Genomic DNA, 17,101 nt, shown 5'->3' on the forward strand with positions numbered 1-17,101 from the left:
ATTCCAGAAATTTTAAAAAACCGGAGTAGAAGTCATTCCTTCTGTTTGCACTCCACTCTCTCTGCAAACCTAAAACTGGGGTCTTTTGTTTTGATTAAAGTCAAGAGTGTGTGGGACTGGTCCTGAGTCTCCTGTTTAAGATTTTGCTGCAAGGTCCTTTATAGGCCCTCCTCGTCACCAATCTGTGAGCTAGAATTAAGGCACTTTGGAATGAAGCAGTCTGACAAATAATATGATTATCCACGTGCTTATTTATTTATTCTTTCTTTCTTTATATTTAAAGATTTTTTTTAATTAAATAATCTCTACACCCAACGTGGGCCTCAGACTCAGAACCCCAAGATCAAGAGTTGCATGCTCCACCGACTCAGCCAGCCAAGTGCCCCTCCATGCACATTTTTGAAGATGAGGGACCAACCCCTTTCCCAACTAATGTTAGGAAGTTTGAGGGCCCTTCCTGATGCTAGTCTGTTACTCAGATCCCTGAAAACGCTTCTCAAGTGTAAATTCCTCAATTCAACTGAAAACAATCTTTCTGGAGCACCAACTCTGTGCAAGGTTCTGGAAGATAAGACCTTGAAGAGAACCCCATCCCTGTTCTCACCTGGTTTACAGCACTTCCTTAATGGTCACGTACATCTCAATATTTTCCCACGTGAGTACATCCTTTCTCTTGTTTCTAAGTGTGTCACATATCTATATCTAATCTCCCTAATGAAATCATAAACTCACCAAGCAAAAGTACCCATTTCATGTCCTTCGGTCTTCGGCAACAGCATCAGGCAATTTAGTAGGTCCTTGTAAAAACCGGAATTCGGTGGACATTCACTGAGCCCAGAGCCTGAATCCCCAGCCCAGGCACTAAGTGCTGTGAACAAGGCTTCTGTCCCAAACCTCACTAGGCTGGCGATCATCCCTCTTCTTGCCTCTTTGTCACCCCTTAACCCATCCTTCAAGGCTTAAAGCAGAGGCAACTTTAAGAAGTCTGCTTCTGCCCCCCTGGTTCTCAGTGGGGAAAATGAAATCTAGTGTGAACTTTTCACACTGGGCCCAGAGGAGAGAACTATGTTGAGAAAGGGGCTTTTAAAAACAAGTCTTTCTTGCTCAGCTCCTCACACAATTGCCAAACCTCAGTTGGTCATCCCCTTCTATTCTCTCCCTGCTCCAAGGAAGGGAGTGAGGGTTAGTAAAAGCTACTTTTGCAAGGCCCCGTACTGAGTACCATGGGGGCACAGAAGTGAGCCAAACAGGGTTTCTTTGTTTTTGTTTTTTTGTTTTTTTTATCCTCAATAATTTACAATGGGCAAATGAGACGCATCCTCCACTATAATACAAAGTGGAATGGGCCAAGTGTTGCACTGTGGACTGTGGGAGAATATGGTGGGGGGGGGGGGGGGATGGAGAGATTAATTCCAAATGGTGAAAATTCAGAGGATGTATTTTTGGGGTAAGCCTCGGAGAACGGGTGACATAAATAATGAGTAACAGAACACTTTCTATGCCAAGTGCTGTGGTTAGTGGTCTGCATGCATCTCATTTAGGGTTCACAACTCTGCTGGGGAAGTGCTATTATTAAAACCACTTTACAGGGAGGAAACTGAGCCACAGACAGAGGGAGAAATTTGTCCAAGCCAGGCTAGTAAGCGGTGGAGGGGAGGATTTGAACTCATACAGGGTAATTCTAGGGCTGGTGCTCTTAACCCTCACTTAAGGAACAAAGGGGACCACGTGGGAAGGTCTAGCAGTGTGCAGGGCTTGCTCAGGAAACAGTGAGGAGTTGTAGAGGCTGGAGCACAGGGCCTGGAGGGGTGAGGTGGGGGGTGGGGAAGAACAAGGGTTTGGGTGGGGTGCTGCTTGATCTCAATGGCAGCTGTGGAATCTATATGTCAAACTCCGGGCTTTACAAAGAGTATTTCATCTGACTTCACCACATCCCTATTGGACAGGTACTATTATCCCCATTTTACAGGTAAGAGAACTGAGGTACAGACAAGTTAAGCAATTTAGTCAAGGTCACACGACTGGCTGATGGTGGGGCCAGGATACGAAGTCAAAGGTCATACTCCCAAACCCACTGCGCCAGCCCAGTGTTCTCAGGTGGGCGGAAGCCCTTTGCATGCTGCCCAGGGTGTCTGCTTTCCCCTAGTTTACATATCCTGTCCCTTCGCACCCACCTCTAACCCTCACCCCCTACCCCCACCCCGCGCCTTCAGCTACAGCAGCCACGCCCCCGGGCACTGGGCTGGGGCCACCTGGTGTCCAGAACAACCTCTGCTCCCAGAAAGCTTTGCGTTCCCCCCGAATAAAGAACCTTTGAGCTGGGGAGCCCCGCCCCATGCGGGCCCCTCCCACGGGCGCGAGCCTGGGGGCGGTCGTGGGCGTGTCCCCGGCGGCAGCGCCCGCGGCCCGGGGCGGAGCCTAGCTGGAGGGGCGGGGCCTGCTCTCAGCGCTGGGCTGCGGGGAAGGCGGGCGGGTTGGCTCTCCGGGCAGGTGGCTCCTCTTCCGCCTCTCGTGAGCCCCTGGCACAGCGCCGGCTGCCGAGGGAGCGTCTTTGTGACCGGTCCCGGAGCCCGCGACGGCCCCTGAGCGCCCGGGTCCATTGTTTCGCTTCTCGGTCTCTTCCGGGCAGGTGCCCGCAGAGCGCCGGGCCCGCACGTGCCAAAGCGGCGGCCGCAGCAGCGCAGGGACCCGCGGGCGCCAGCAGGGGCGTCCCGGGGCGCGCGGCGGGAGATGAAGTACCTGAAGCCGTGGTGGTCGGACGGCGGCGGCCTCCTGCACCTCACCATCCTGCTGAGCTTGGCGGGGCTCCACCTGGACCTTGACCTGGACCTCTACCTGCTGCTCCCGCCGCCCACCCGGCTCTGGGATGAGCTGCTGCTAGCCAGCGGCCCGACGAGCTCTGCCTATGCACTCAGCCCCTTCCCGGCCTCGGGAGTGTGGGGGCGCGCGGACCAGTTTCACCCCAAAGGCCGCGAGCCGGACCCCGCGGCGGAGTCCGCAGGCCGGCTGCTCCGGGAGGTGCGCGCGCTGGGGGTCCCCTTCATCCCCCGCACCCGAGTGGATGCGTGGCTGGTGCACAGCGTGGCGGCAGGGGACGCCGACGGAGCCCACGGACTGCTCGGCGCCGCCGCCGCCGCCGCCGCCTCCTCCGCCGGGGGAGTCGGCGCCAGCGTGGACGACAGTAGCCAGGCTGCGCCGGGGGATGGCGGGGACCCCCGAGCGGCTGCGAGTAGCCCCTTGGACGCTGGGGAAGAGGAGAAGGCACCTGCAGAACCGACGGCTCAAGTGCTGGACGCCGCAGCGAGCCAGGTAACCGGAGAGCTGGGACTCGAGCACGGTGCTGGGGGAGCTGGCCAGGAGCCCTGGAGTGTTGTGACGGACCCGGGAGGGAGCACACCCGCCCTTCTTCCACCCTCAGTCCCTGGGTGGTTGCAGTTTCGGGATCACTCTCGCCTCCCTTTTTTTGTGAATCCAAACAAAAGCTGTTAGTGCTGTCGCTGTGGCTTTTGGGTGTTTGAGAAAGAAGTGGGTGAAATCATCCTTTTGTCCGTAGGGGGTACCTTTTTCCTGTGTTTGATGGCTGTCAAGGCTAGTTCGGGGCAGTGGAGGGAAGGGTAACTGGTGATTTTCTCGCCTACGGTTTTTGTTCAGTACGTCGTGCACACTGAGATGTGTTTTTCCGGAACATGTGTCCGAACCGGGGAATCCAAAAGTGGCCTTGGCCACCAGGAGGACACGTTTCTCTTTAAGAACTCACTCTCCCGCCTAACGTGATGGCCCCTTCCCGGATTTTAACCCAGTTGCAGTTCGTTTTGCTGCTTGCCTGGATTAAAGAGCCATGGTCAGTGTTGAGTCTGAGGCCAGTTGGTGGACGGTCCGCTGACCTAACCATCCCTGGCTCCTAGAAACCCTCCTCCCTCCTGGAACCTGTGTAACTTTTAATTAGCATAAAGCAAGCATGTGCCCTGACGGTCACCTAGTGACTTAAGTGCCCTTTGGCTTACGGGTTTAAATCCCTTGGGTTAACTTCCTTTTGAAACAGAGCTCGCCGAGATGGACTGATGGAAGTATCTATGTGGTGCTCCCACTAGCTGCTGGAGTCTAAGGACACTTAATTCCAATTTTCACAAAACCATCTTGCCCAAAGTTCCTTCACAGTGACCTTTTTAATTGTCTCTTGGCCCAAGTCTGAGTGTTAACGTTTGGTATCGATCAACAGGTGTTCCTTGGACGTTGTTTTTGTGGAGCGCAATCTCATGCACAATGGGAACTGGGGTAGACAGGTTTGTTTGCTGCTCTTCAGAATTGCCCCGTTTGTGTAGGCAGTTGCCAGACGAGCTTCTCCACCCTCTCCTGGAGGGGTCATTGTGCTGAAGTGCTTGTGATTCACTGTTATGCAGATCCGATCCCTTCCTCTTCCTGAGGCCGGAACTAATGGGATGGGGGTTAGTGCGAGTCTGGGTGGGCTCCTGTCGAAAACAAAAAGTGGAAGGCTCTTCCCACTCACTCATCCAGTCTCGGCCTTCACCTGAATCTTCTGCCTCCTAAGGGGTGGTGCCTGGGGCACTGCAACCTTTCCCGGATTCTGCAGCAGGGGAGTGGGGGTGGGGAGAGAAACCCAATGCTCCATGCTGTAGCAGATGGCACCCTCCCCCCCCCCCCCCCAGCTTAATGTCACCCGCCTTGCAAAGCAAACCCGGACCTGGGGAGAGGTGAAGCTGTTCCCTCCCCTTCCCAGCATTACCTTATTTAGTCTCTGCAAACCTGCATTCGGGGAAGCTCTGGGGGCCAAGGCTTGGCCGCACCTGCATGGACGCCTTGAGCCCAGCTTTCCTAGCGGGGAGAATGAAGTTCCTACGGGGCCGTTCTCCTGGTGTTGCCTTCCTCAGCTAGCACGGCTGGACCGCGGCAGCTGCTGGGGTGCCCCGGTGATATGCATCCTGGTGATGATCAGGTGCTGAACACCCTACATTTTCACAGCCAATTCACCTTGATTCGCAAAAACAAAGAAAATATAAGGAAGTTTGGTTGTAAGTTTGTATGTGTTTGGCAATACCTTTTTTTTTTTTTTTTTTAAAGCAATCTTGTGAGGTAGGCAGGCCGGGCATCCTTCTAAACAATTTGTACTAAAAGAAAATAGAGGACCAGCGATGTTAGGGGACTTCGGTAAAGCCACGCAGTTAATTGGTGCTAGAGGTGCAACTAGAACCTGAGCTTCCTGACTCCCAGGCTAGCACTTTATTTTTTTTTAAACATTTTTTTTTAACGTTTATTTTGGGGACAGAGAGAGGGGGAGAGCTTGAACGGGGGAGGGTCAGAGAGAGAGGGAGACACAGAATCTGAAACAGGCTCCGGGCTCTGAGCTGTCAGCACAGAGCCTGAGGCGGGGCTCAAACTCACAGACCGCAAGATCATGACCTCAGCCGAAGTCGGATGCTTAACCGACTGAGCCACTCGGGCACCCCCCAAGCTAGCACTTTAATTAAGCACTTGTGTCTGTACCCAGGTTCTCTGAACCAGCATGCAGCTGGGATGGGGGTGATGACTCCCACTCCTGACCTCAGCACCACCACTCTCCAGTGCTGGATTGACTTTTTTTTTTTTTCCCAATGTTTATTTATTTATTTTGAGAGAGAGCGCAAGCCCGGGAGGGCAGAAAGAGAGAGGGAGAGAGAGAATCCCAAGCAGGCTCCTCACTGTCCGCGCAGAGCCCAGTGCAGGGCTCTATCCCATGCACCTCGAGATCGTGACCTGAACTGCAATCAAGAGTCAATGCTTAACTAGCTGAGCCACCCGGGCAGCCCCGGGTTGGCTTTTTTTTTTTTTTTTTAATTTTTTTTTTTAACGTTTATTTATTTTTGAGACAGAGACAGAGCATGAACGGGGGAGGGTCAGAGAGAGGGAGACACAGAATCTGAAACAGGCTCCAGGCCCTGAGCTGTCAGCACAGAGCCCGACGCGGGGCTCGAACTCACAGACCGTGAGATTATGACCTGAGCCGAAGTCGGACGCCCAACCGACTGAGCCACCCAGGCGCCTCCCGGGTTGGCTTTTAAAAGCAATAATCCGTAATACTGAGGTTACAATTTGAAACCATGACTCTGCAGAAAATGGGCTGGGAAAACAGCGCGGGTTTTTGCAATCTGCAAACCTGGGTTTAGGGATATCACTTACTAATGTGCCCTCATACAGGTTCCTTTAATCATTCCAAGCCTCAGTGTTTCACCTCTCAAGTGGGAGAGTAACACTGACTTCAAGGTTTGTGCGAATTAAATGGGAACAGCATGTGTGAAGTGCCAGCCCCGTGCTTGGAATATAATTGCTGTTCTCTTCTTTCTGCCTCGGTTCTCAACCCACGCTACTTAACCAGTCCCCACTCACTTTGTTTCCTTTTGTCCTGTTTGTAAGTCTGAGCTGGTTGTTTGCTTGTTAGGGGGTTGGGTGTGGTGTCTTGCAGCCAAACTGCCTGGTTTTGAATCCCAGCCCTCTACCACTTACAGCTCTGTGACCTTGGGCCAGTTTCCTTGCCTGCCTGTGCTTCATTTTCCTCACCTGCGCAATGGGAGTGATAAAGGTGCCCACCACACAGGATTGTGAGAATCAGTTCATTCCGTGTAGTTGGCTTAGAAGTGTGGGGGTGCCTGGTTGGCTCAGTTGGTTGAGCGTCCAACTTTGGCTCGGGTCATGATTTCTGGTCCATGAGATCGAGCCCCACATTGGGCTCACTGCTGTCAGCGTGGAACCCGCTTTAGATCCTCTGTCCTCTCTCTGCCCCTCCCCTGCTCTTGCAAGGTGGCTACTGTTAACTTCGACAAGAGAGAGTGTTTTGTCCTACAGGAACAGCGTAGGTTTGTTTTGTTTGTTTTTATTGTTTTTTAAAGTTTATTTATTTTTGAGAGAGACAGGGAAAAAGAATACCAAGCAGGCTTCCCTCGGTCAGTGCATAGAGTCCGATGTGGGGCTTGAACTCATGAACCGTTAGATCGTGACTTGAGCCAAAATCAAGAGTTGGATGCTTAACCAACTGAGCTACCCAGGTGCCCAGTTTCGTTTGTCTTTAAATAGATAATTTCAGTGGCTTATTTGAGCTGTAGGAGATTCTGGTCTTAACGGTATAATTTTCCATAATTTTTGTACATATGCAAAACTGTTTCGGAGTAGGGGGATTTTCCAAGTATCAGAAGAAATACTGCTTTGGTTTCACTTCTTAGCGGGGCCAATCATCATCTGAAAACAGAACCCGGAATTCCCCAGGGTAGACCTGCTTCCCTTCATAACCACAGCCATTCACTCATGACCGATGATGCACGTGTTTTCAAAGTAACGCACAGGTTAAACAAAGAATTGAACAGTTTTTGCAGAATTGAATGTGTGAGCATATGTTGGCCTATAGCCAGCCGTCAGCATTTCAGAGAGCTGTCTCCCCTTTGAAGCTGAGAGGCTTGTGGTCATCTCGATAATGGTTTCAAGCCCCCAGGAGAGGGACCCTGTGCTGGGTGAGGGGTCCAGCAGGACCTCGTGGGTTAGACTGGGTTTCTTTGGGTCACAGGAAGAATCTAAGCGTAAAGGAAGAGAAAGAAGCTCCTTAATTGTTACAGTAAAATTGGTTTTTCATTTCAAAAGCAAAGTTAATCAGTCACTGGTTCCTGGGCAGTTGGAGATAGATGAAATCTCAAACACTTGCTTGTTTTTAACTCACGCCCATGATACAAAAATAGTCTTATACCTTCATACATCGCAGTGTAACCAAGTTTCAGAGGAGGCTCTTTGCTTAAGGACGCAGTGAACATTCACCTATGGTCTTACACAGGAGAAGATGGCATAGGGTCACTGTATCAGTGTCCCAGGGCGGCTCTAACAAAGTGCCACCAACTGGGTGGCCTGCACAGCGGAAATTTGTCTCCCAGTTCTGGAGGTGAAAAGTTGGAGGTCAAGGCCTGGTTCATTATGAGGCTGAGAGGGAGAGTCTGTTCCAGGCCTCTCTGCTAACTTCTGGTGGTTTGCTGACCATATTTGGTGACTCTTGGTTTCTACTGTGTCGCCCCAATCTCTGCCTTCATCTTCACAAGACACTCTCCCTGTGTGCACACCTGTAGCCAAACTTCCCCTTTTGTAAGGACACTGGTCGTACAGGATCGGGGCCCACCCGACTCAACTGATTGCATCTGCATTGACCCCATTTCCAAACAAAGGCACACTCTTAGATACTGAGGGTTATGACTTCAACACGGGAATTTTGAGGGACACGGTTCAATCCATTACGCAGTCACCATCTCCCTTTTCCTGGCAACTCTTGGGGCGTTCAGCTTGTTGAGCAAGTAGGCCGCAACAGTTTCTGGAAGCAGCTGGTCTATGTATACGATCATTTGCTGCAGGACTTGGTGTAAGCCCATGAGCAAACCTGGGGTGTTTTTTGCTGGCTTCATGTGCAGCCAACCCCAAGGAACCTTACTTCAGACTTCTTCCAGTCAGTTTTTCACCTCAATATGCGGTTTATAGAAATATCACCCTCTGCAGTGTCCCTTGTATCGTTTCCCTGCTTCTCAGCTCAGAAATCAGAGCACAGGGCCCGGGCTGGGACTCCCGAGGCAGGCTGGGCCAGTGGTCAAGTTTACTTGACGCTGGAGTCAGACCCGAGGCAGGGGTAGCTGTAGATCTCGGCTCACTGCTGACAGGTTGTGTGATCTGGGGCACACTTTTTAACCTCTCTGTGCCTTGGTTCCCTTATCCATAAAGTGGGATGGTAGGAGTGCTTTAGGGAGTTGTGAGGGTTAAATGAGATCATACAAGTTAGGGTTGGTACACGGTAAGCCCTCAGTCACATCTGCTACTGCTGTTAATTCAGCTGGGGCTGTGACGCCCTGCCCCGATTTATTCCTTATTCCTTCTCTTGCCCGGCACAGGTTTCCAAAGCTCACGGTCATCTCTTCACTTTCATCTGGGGAGCGTCCACCAGCTCATGACCTACCTACCAATTCAATCTTTTGTCATTTGAGGCACCCCATTAGGCTAGTGTGACCCAACTCCCCAGCTGCCCAAGCTGAGCTCATCTCCCACTTAGGTTCTACCTGTGGCCTACTTTCCACCTAAAACTTTCTCCCTTCCTTTTCCCCAGACCGCCCCGTGCTCTCCTGCACCTCACTCTGTCACCTTGGCCCAGAATGTGTCCTTTCATCCCTTCCAAGTCTTTTACTGCTAAATTCTCAGACTCCTCTCAACTATCATCACCTCTGCGATAAGCATTTCCTGTTCTTTCCTTTGAGCCCGGCTGCACTGTGTAATGTTTCATAGGTGGGCCTTGGCATCCTCTCCTTGGGACTGCAGTGTCTTGAGCTTGGAAACTGAGTCTTCACTTGAACCTGCAAGTAGCACCAAGGCCAGGGTCAAGGGCAGAGGCCGGTGCAGCCCACCTCTGCTGAGCACTCCTCACCCATCCGTCACGTTGCCTTGCCAGAACTTCCAGAATGCCATGAGCTTGAACGGGTCTTGGGTCATTCAAGGCTAGATAGTGCCCCGACTGGAAAGTAGGTCAGATCTGAAATCCTGATAGGCCGTCTGACCATTTAATGCCAGTTTGAGTGGATGGGGGCCATGGAAAGCGGACTTTCAGGTTGGCATGATCATTAATCAGGTGGTGAAATTTAGGATTGCCTAAAGTGATATAGCAAGTTAGTGACCTTGCCCGGAATAGAACAAATCACCACTGTTAAGCACCGAGTAAACCATACCTCCCACACACTACAAAACTTCAAACTTGGGGGAAACACGCTTCCCCCATCTACAGCAGTTTTTTTGATATGAGTAGCTTATTCTCAAAATCTAGTTGTTAAGGATCTGTGTTAATATTCCAGTACACCTCTGGGCAGCAGAAGCTGGCTGAGGCTCAGACACACACCTGGGTTGGTTTGGGTTGAGTTGCAGATAGTGGTTGGCAGAGTATGGACAATGACGTAGAGGCAAGGCATGGCCTTTTGAGGTTGGATAAAACTGGCTTCCCATTGGCATCAGGGTTCTTCGGAGAACAGAACCAGTATGATAAATACATGTATACATGTGTATACATCTAGTTTATTTTTTTTTTTTATGTTCATTGATTTATTTTGAGGAGTGGAGGGGCAGAGAGAAAGAGAGAATCCCAAGCAGGCTCCGCACTGTCAGCACAGAGCCCCATGCGGGACTCGAACCCATGAGCCGTGAGATTACGACCTGAGCTGAAATCAAGAGTCAGACGCTTAACCGACTGAGCTGCCCAGGTGCCCCTATATATCTGTTTTAGAGATTTGTTTCAATTGGCTGATGCAGTTGTGGAGGCTGGCAAGTCCCAACTCTGGGGTAGCTGGACACTCGGGGCAGGCACTGATGCTGCAGGCTCGAGGCAGAATGTCTTCTGCCTCAGTGAAACCTCAGGTTTGCTCTTAAGGTCCTTCAGCTGGTTGGATGAGTCTCACTCATTAGCAAGGTAATCTTTTACTTAAAGTCACTTGGTTGACTGTAGCTGTAACCACAAGTATAAAATATCCTGACAGCACCACCTCGGTTAGTGTATAATTGCATAACTGAGTACAAGAGTATAGCCACTTTGACACCTGAAACTAACCATCACACCGTTCCAGCTCTGGCTCTTCCTGGGCAACCTCTGTGAGCCTTAGTTCCCAGATTGTAGAAGGGGAATATTAACGTCTTTTGGGGAGAGTTCTTATGATGGTTAAAGAACACTGTATGTTAAAAGGCTAGTATAGTTCCTGGTGTGCTAATAGATGTCTAGCAGAAGATTTGCTCTTATCGCCCCTGAGCTGGGGGTCCGATCTCCAGGAAACCCCTGTCCTCTGGAGGAAAGTATCAGACTGCTAGGACATGCTGGGACCTGCTTTGCTGGAAATGGCTGAATGGATTGGGGATGTGCCATGCTGAGAAGATCAGACTGAGGGAGGAACATGATAGGCAACTCAGATATTTGAAGAGCTGTTATGTAAGGGAGGCCTGGAAATTGTGGAGGAGCCAGACCCTGAACGTGAAGGCTCATCCAAAGGAAGAACTTTTGAGTGTGTCTGGGTGGCTCAGTTGGTTAAGCGTCTGACTCTTGGTTTAGGCTCAGGTCAGGATCTCATGGTTCGTGAGATCAAGCCCTGCACTGGGCTCTGTGCTGACAGCGTGAAGCCTGCTTGGGATTCTCTCTCCCCTTTTCTCTCTGCCCCTCACTCTCTCTCTCTCTCTCTCTCTCTCTCTCTCAAAAATAAATATATAAACATTTTAAAATAAATAAATAAAGGAATAACTTTTGTTTGTTTTCAGGTAGGCTCCATGCTCCATGTGAGGCTTGGACTCACAACCGTGAGATTAAGAGTCACGTGCTCTACCAACTAAGCCAACCCGGCACACTTTTCTTAGCCTTTCTTTATTTTTTAAATTTTTTTATTTTTTTTTAACATTTATTTATTTTTGAGACAGGGAGAGACAGTATGAACGGGGGAGGGTCAGAGAGAGGGAGACACAGAATCTGAAACAGGCTCCAGGCTCTGAGCGGTCAGCACAGAGCCTGACGCGGGGCTCGAACTCACAGACCGCAAGATCATGACCTGAGCCAAAGTCGGATGCTTAACCGACTGAGCCACCCAGGCTCCCCTCTTAGACTTTCTTTAGAGTGGAGTTTCTCCCAGGGTCATCCAGTGACTGCATCATTTACTAAGTTGCTTGTTAAAATGTAGATTTGGGGGCCCACCCCTGATGGGCTGAATTAGAGCTTCTCAAGTGGGGCCTGGGAATCTCCAGTTTATGGGACCTCCCGATGATTCTTAGGTTTCTTTCCCATGGCCTCCCAATATCCCCCCTCCGCCCCCCCCCCACCCCCAAATGGAAGACGTGCCTGGTGTTTTAAAGCTGAAGCCAGATCTCTCTAGTTCCTTGATGAAGGGTGGGGGACTAGCTTGGCAAAAAACTAATAATGAATGCAGAACTACAGTTGACCCTTGAGCAATCAGGTTCAGGGTTCTGATGCCACACACAGGCGAAATGCCATGTGTAACTTTTGACTCCCCCCAAACTGAACTGCTGATGGGCTACTGATAACATGAAGAGTTGACGACATATTCTGTAAGTTATGTTCATGACATTCTGTATTCTTACAGTAAAAGAAGCTGGAGCAAAATGTTAAGAAAATCATGGGGAAGAGAAAAAAAAAACTGTTTACGGTACAATGCTGTTAAAAACTCCATGTATCAGTGGACGTGCGCAGTTGAAGGCTGTGTTGTTCAAGGGTCAAATATAGCTCATGCATGAATGCCATTGAAAGCTTGTGCTTAAGTTCTAAAGCAGATAAAGCCAAGGTAGAAATACCAGAACAGGAGAGAACTTTCTGGGCAGGTGAAAACGTTCTGTGTTGCAGTTAAGATGTAAGTTAAGTGGGTGCCTCCATTTATCGAAATTGTACAGCTAAGGTTTATGCATTCCTGCCTATGTAAATCCTACCTAAATACTGTGCTAGAATAGTTTTGCATGGAGGGATGGAGATACTGATGAGAGAAGAATGACAGAGTGCTGATAGTGGCTGAAATGGATGAAGTGTACATTACTATGTTCTGTTTTCTGCTTATTTTATGTGTTTGAAATTTTCAACAGTAAAGAAATACAAACACATTATGCATTTTGAGGCCCACTTGGCCTGTCTTGCCTGCTGGGGTAATCATTTATTTATTCATTAAATAAATGAATCGTAAATGAATTTTTTTTCTAATGTTTGTTTATTTATTGAGGGGGGTGGGGGAGGCAGAGGGGGAGAGAGAGAGAGAGAGAGAGAGAAAGAAAGAAAAGAAAAGAAAAGAAAAGAAAAGAAAAGAAAAGAAAAGAAAAGAAAAGAAAAGAAAAGAAAAAAGAAAAGAAAGAATCCCAAGCAGGCTCCGCTCTGCCAGCACAGAGCCCGATGCGGGGCTCAAACCCACAAACCACGTGAGATCATGACCTGAGCCAAAATCAGGAGTCAGACGCTCAGCCGACTGAGTACCCAGGCGCCTCTAAATGAATTCCTACTGCCTACCTCACCACTCCCCCCAGCCCCTCAGCCTGCACAGAGGGGCTGCTTGTATGGGAAACAGCTCCTTTTAAAATCAGAGCCTGTGTGCTGGAGCTCATACCCTGTGTCATAAGTGTGGAGGCTCCTATTTAGAAACACTGTTATTTTTACACCTGACTTCTAGTGGGCAGTCACATCAAATAACTTCGTTTCAGCCTTGGGGAGCATTCCTGCCAGCTGCTTAGCTGCCTCCCTGCCATGTCCAGGGGCTTCAGAAATGAGTTTAGCTTCTATCTTGTGTTATTATGGGAAAATTTCAAGCATATATTACACGTGGAGAGAGAATGGCTACCAGGACCCAGGGTAATGGGACTTCCTGTCTCTGTTATCTGGCTTTAACAGTTACAGTTCATGGCCGGTCTTGTTTTGTCTATTACAGCCCCCACCCTACCCCCAGACTTCATTTCTTATGATTCCCCGGCCAGTTCCCTGCAGAGACTTCTCAAGAGAAGAGAAACAGCCCATCTTTGTTCCTGTCTGACTCTTTCCCACTACCTTCGCTGACTCAGAAAACCTTCTGTAAATATTTCCGCATATATCCCTAAAATATAAGGACCCTTCTAAACATCACCGGTGCATCACCATTAGCACACCTAAAAAAATCAACTGTAATTCTTCAATAATCACCAAATTTCCAGTCGGTATTCAGGCTCCCCCAAACGTCTCACGAGTAGTTTTTCCACAGTTGGTTTGTTGGACTCACAAACCAGACGAGATCCACACCTCCCACACCTCGCATTGTAGCCAGCCGGCCATATTTGCACAGGAAGGTGATAGACAGACAGAACATCGCTTCCTGGTCTGGAGTCAGCCCTCCCCACGGCTGCTGCTCTCATCTGCGTGGCGCGGAGCGAAGCAAGTGGACGCCAGCGTGGGCAGTGGTGTTGCGGCCGGGGCTCTGGCAGGAAGCACAATCTACCCTAGGTGGCTCAGAGGAAGGGACTTAATGAATGATTTCTTATGGGAACAGATGGGGATGTTAGAGGACCCAGAGACTTCCAAAGGGGAAGGGTTGAAAGTTTCCGAAGCTGAATGAGGAGGGGGCCGTCATCGACGATCAAAGCGGAGAAGTGCTCTGGCCTTTCCTTTGTTCGCTGTCCAGACTTCCTGCTTCTGCCATCCCACTGTTGAACCCAGCTGGAAGCCAGCCTGCCCAGAGTTAGCAGGGGACAGCTTCTGTGGGCCCACACAGATCTGGAGGGACAAACAAGAACTCGTGCAGTGGCTAAGATCCGGCCATGAAGGACAAATGCCTGCAGCCAAATCCTGGTTCTGTCACTTAAAAGCTGTGTGACTTCAGGCAAGTTGCTTAACCTCTCTGGGCCTCAGCTTCCTCCTCTGTAACAGGAGATAACAAGAGTACCTACCTCTGAGCAACTTAAATGAGATCACATATGTGGTGCCTGGCCCACAGCGAGTGCTCAATAAATGTGAACTATAATTATTATAAACTGCTATTAAAAACCACCCAGGCCAAATAGAACACAGCCTCTCTTTATCTGGCTCCTCGCTTCTCTCTAGACCTGATGACTCCAGCTTGCCTCCAGCATAGAGACAGGCCTCAGAATTCTTTGGCCTTCACCCCTCTCCCTCTGATGTCATCCTTCTCATAGGCAGCACACTGTTCTTTGTCTTTGAAGGTCCATCCAGCCCTAAAGGTCAAAGCAGGTCTCAGTCGTTCCTCCCCCAGAAGCATAAATGAAAGGCCCAGCTAAGCCAGCTGGGACTGTTCACAAAGACTTTTTTCAGGGTCAAGCTCTGCATCACAGTATTGAGGTCCCAATACATTATAATAAGTACAGGCTTGGAAATCATGGTGCCAGTTATCAGGAACTTCAGGGATTTAGCAAGAAGAGAAAAGCCCAGCTTTGCTCCTCTCTTCCCCTTCCCATTACCTCCACTGCCTCAGAAAATTTGCAAGACTCTGCACCTTAACATTGTTGGCGGGGGCGGGGTGGCGCGTCTGTGTTGCTCAGTCGGTTAAGCGTCCGACTTTGGCCATGGTCATGATCTCACAGTTAGTGGGTTTGAGCCCCACATCCGGCTCTGTGCAGACAGCTCAGAGCCTGGAGCCTGCTTTAGATTCTGTGTCTCCCTCTCTCTCTGCCCCTCCCCCGTTCGCACACAGTGTCTCTCTCTCTCTCAAAAATAAACATTAAAAAAAAAAAGAAACATTGGTGGCACAGGTGAATTACAGCTGGAGGACAGGTGTTGTAAGTTTACAGCCCATCAGGAAAGAAAAGACCCAAAGAATTATAATTTTTAGATAGAATAAGATAAGTGTCATAAGAGAAAGCCCAGAAGCCATGGCGTTTTAGAGACAGAAAGACTTGAGTTTTAGCTTAGGGGCCCAAAGTCATAAGGTTGTGGATCCATAGGGAGGAAGAGACAAGTCCCCTCCTAGCAGAGGACTGTGGTGGAGAGAACGTTTCTAGCAGGTGCCGGTTCAGTCCAAGTCATTGGACTTGTACAAGTGTTGAAGTGCTCCAGCTCACAAGATTACGGTGGCTTCCTATGGCAAGTGTGGAGACTTTTTTTTTTTTTTCCTTAATTGAAAGTCCCAGCCCCACAAGAGTAAAAATCACCTACACACAAATAAAAAGTAACTTAATGATGGGTTTGACTTACCCACTCTTTAAATTAAGAGCATGGACCATAAATCTCCAGTGTATACAACAGTACTCGTAAAACACATATGCTCTGTGTCTCAGCCCCATGTCACTGAGTTGAGAAAAACAGGAAGAGAAGAGAGCCAAGATGATAATTACTGGTACCAGGGTCAGGTATGGCTTTCTCTTGACATTCTGATGGAGTTGCCAGCAGTTAGTAATTGCAACTCTTGAGAATGAAAAAGCGGTAGAAAGGAGTCGTAATTAGTATAACATCTTAATGTACAAAGTGCTTTTTCTCAACGAATCCCTTAAAATGTGTGTTAGAAAATATCCTTCCACTTCACAGACAAGGAAACTGAGGGTCATAGTGGCCCAAGGTCACACAGCTGATAGGAGTAGGATGAGCCTTTTTACTCGGCCATTTTTGGATCTGAGCCCTCCTTTGGGCTTTTGAGGTGCCTTGCAGGCTGTGCAAATTATATTTCAAGTGCCATAGGCGTTTTTTACTTTCTAAATAGAAATGTCATATCACATCCTCTACCCCTCCCTGTCTAGAGATCTGGCCTCCCCTTTCTTCCTGCCAAGAGAAAATTGCTAACTGTGCTTTCACAAATTGGGTTCTCTGGGGAGGGGACTCTGAGACCCAAGTTTAGTGTGCAGGGTGATTACAAGGGAGTGACTGTGGGCGCTACAACTAGGGAAGGGGGACAAGAAAGCGACGGGGCAGAAGTCAAGCTTGGTGCAGCCTCAGGAAACTAGCAGCTTCCGGGCTGACACGGCTCGTCACAGTTGGCCAGGCCTTTATACTCTCCCTGGTCAGCCTGGGTTACACAACTGGGTTACACACTGACCCGGGGAAGATTCTTCTCATTCGTCACTTCTCATAGCACGTTTCTGTTCACTTTCTAATAGCTCGCAGCAGCTGGCACTTGAATGTGTAAGTGAAGGAGCAGCTAAGAAAATACTGAGTGCCCGAGGCTGTGCGGGTTCAAGTGTGTCTCTTCCCTGGGTCTTTGGAATCCTATTTGCCATCAAGATTCTTGATAGTTAGCAGTCTCCTCTGTCGTCCTCTGTCATCCTCACAGAGAGGGTGACCATTTGGGACAGTCTTTGTGCCTGTTGTCCAGCTTGTTAATAGCACCCTCCTACCCTTTCAAAAATGGACTGGTTTGGGTGCTAAATTGTCTGGCCACTTACGGATAGACCCTCGGAGAGGCAGAACTGGAAAGGGCCCTCTCCAGAGACTAGGTGGTACTCAGCACTGAAGTGAAGCAAGCCCTCTACGTCTCACCGCCTGCCTCTCCCGCCTCCCTCGATGTGGCCAGAGAGGAGGAGAGACAGTACCTGCAGGCAGCACAGCTCAAATTCCTGCTCCGACCTTGACTTTCCTCCCTTGGCTCCCCTGGCTAGCTCCAAACGTCTC

General features: G+C 49.7%; 1 protein-coding gene and 1 long non-coding RNA gene across 2 annotated transcripts in view; one reads left to right on the plus strand and one right to left on the minus strand.

The window, feature by feature from the left end:
* The first annotated feature begins 2,436 nt into the window (after positions 1-2,436).
* Positions 2,437-17,101, plus strand: part of NFE2L3 (NFE2 like bZIP transcription factor 3) — a 31,326-nt gene continuing 16,661 nt past the window's right edge. Inside the window, exon 1 of the mRNA XM_019443638.2 lies at positions 2,437-3,309. Within this exon, the coding sequence (XP_019299183.2) occupies positions 2,731-3,309 (579 nt within the window). The 5' untranslated portion in view covers positions 2,437-2,730. The remainder of the gene's footprint in view (positions 3,310-17,101) is intronic.
* Positions 4,148-4,985, minus strand: LOC109263859 (uncharacterized). The gene is made up of 2 exons (XR_002078426.2): positions 4,745-4,985; positions 4,148-4,469 (listed from the first exon to the last, which is right to left on the minus strand). It is a non-coding gene; the product is annotated as an uncharacterized LOC109263859 (long non-coding RNA).

Source organism: Panthera pardus, unplaced genomic scaffold, assembly GCF_024362965.1.
Source record: "Panthera pardus isolate Hobbes unplaced genomic scaffold, ASM2436296v1 HiC_scaffold_8, whole genome shotgun sequence".
NCBI classification, from domain to species: Eukaryota; Metazoa; Chordata; class Mammalia; order Carnivora; family Felidae; genus Panthera; species Panthera pardus.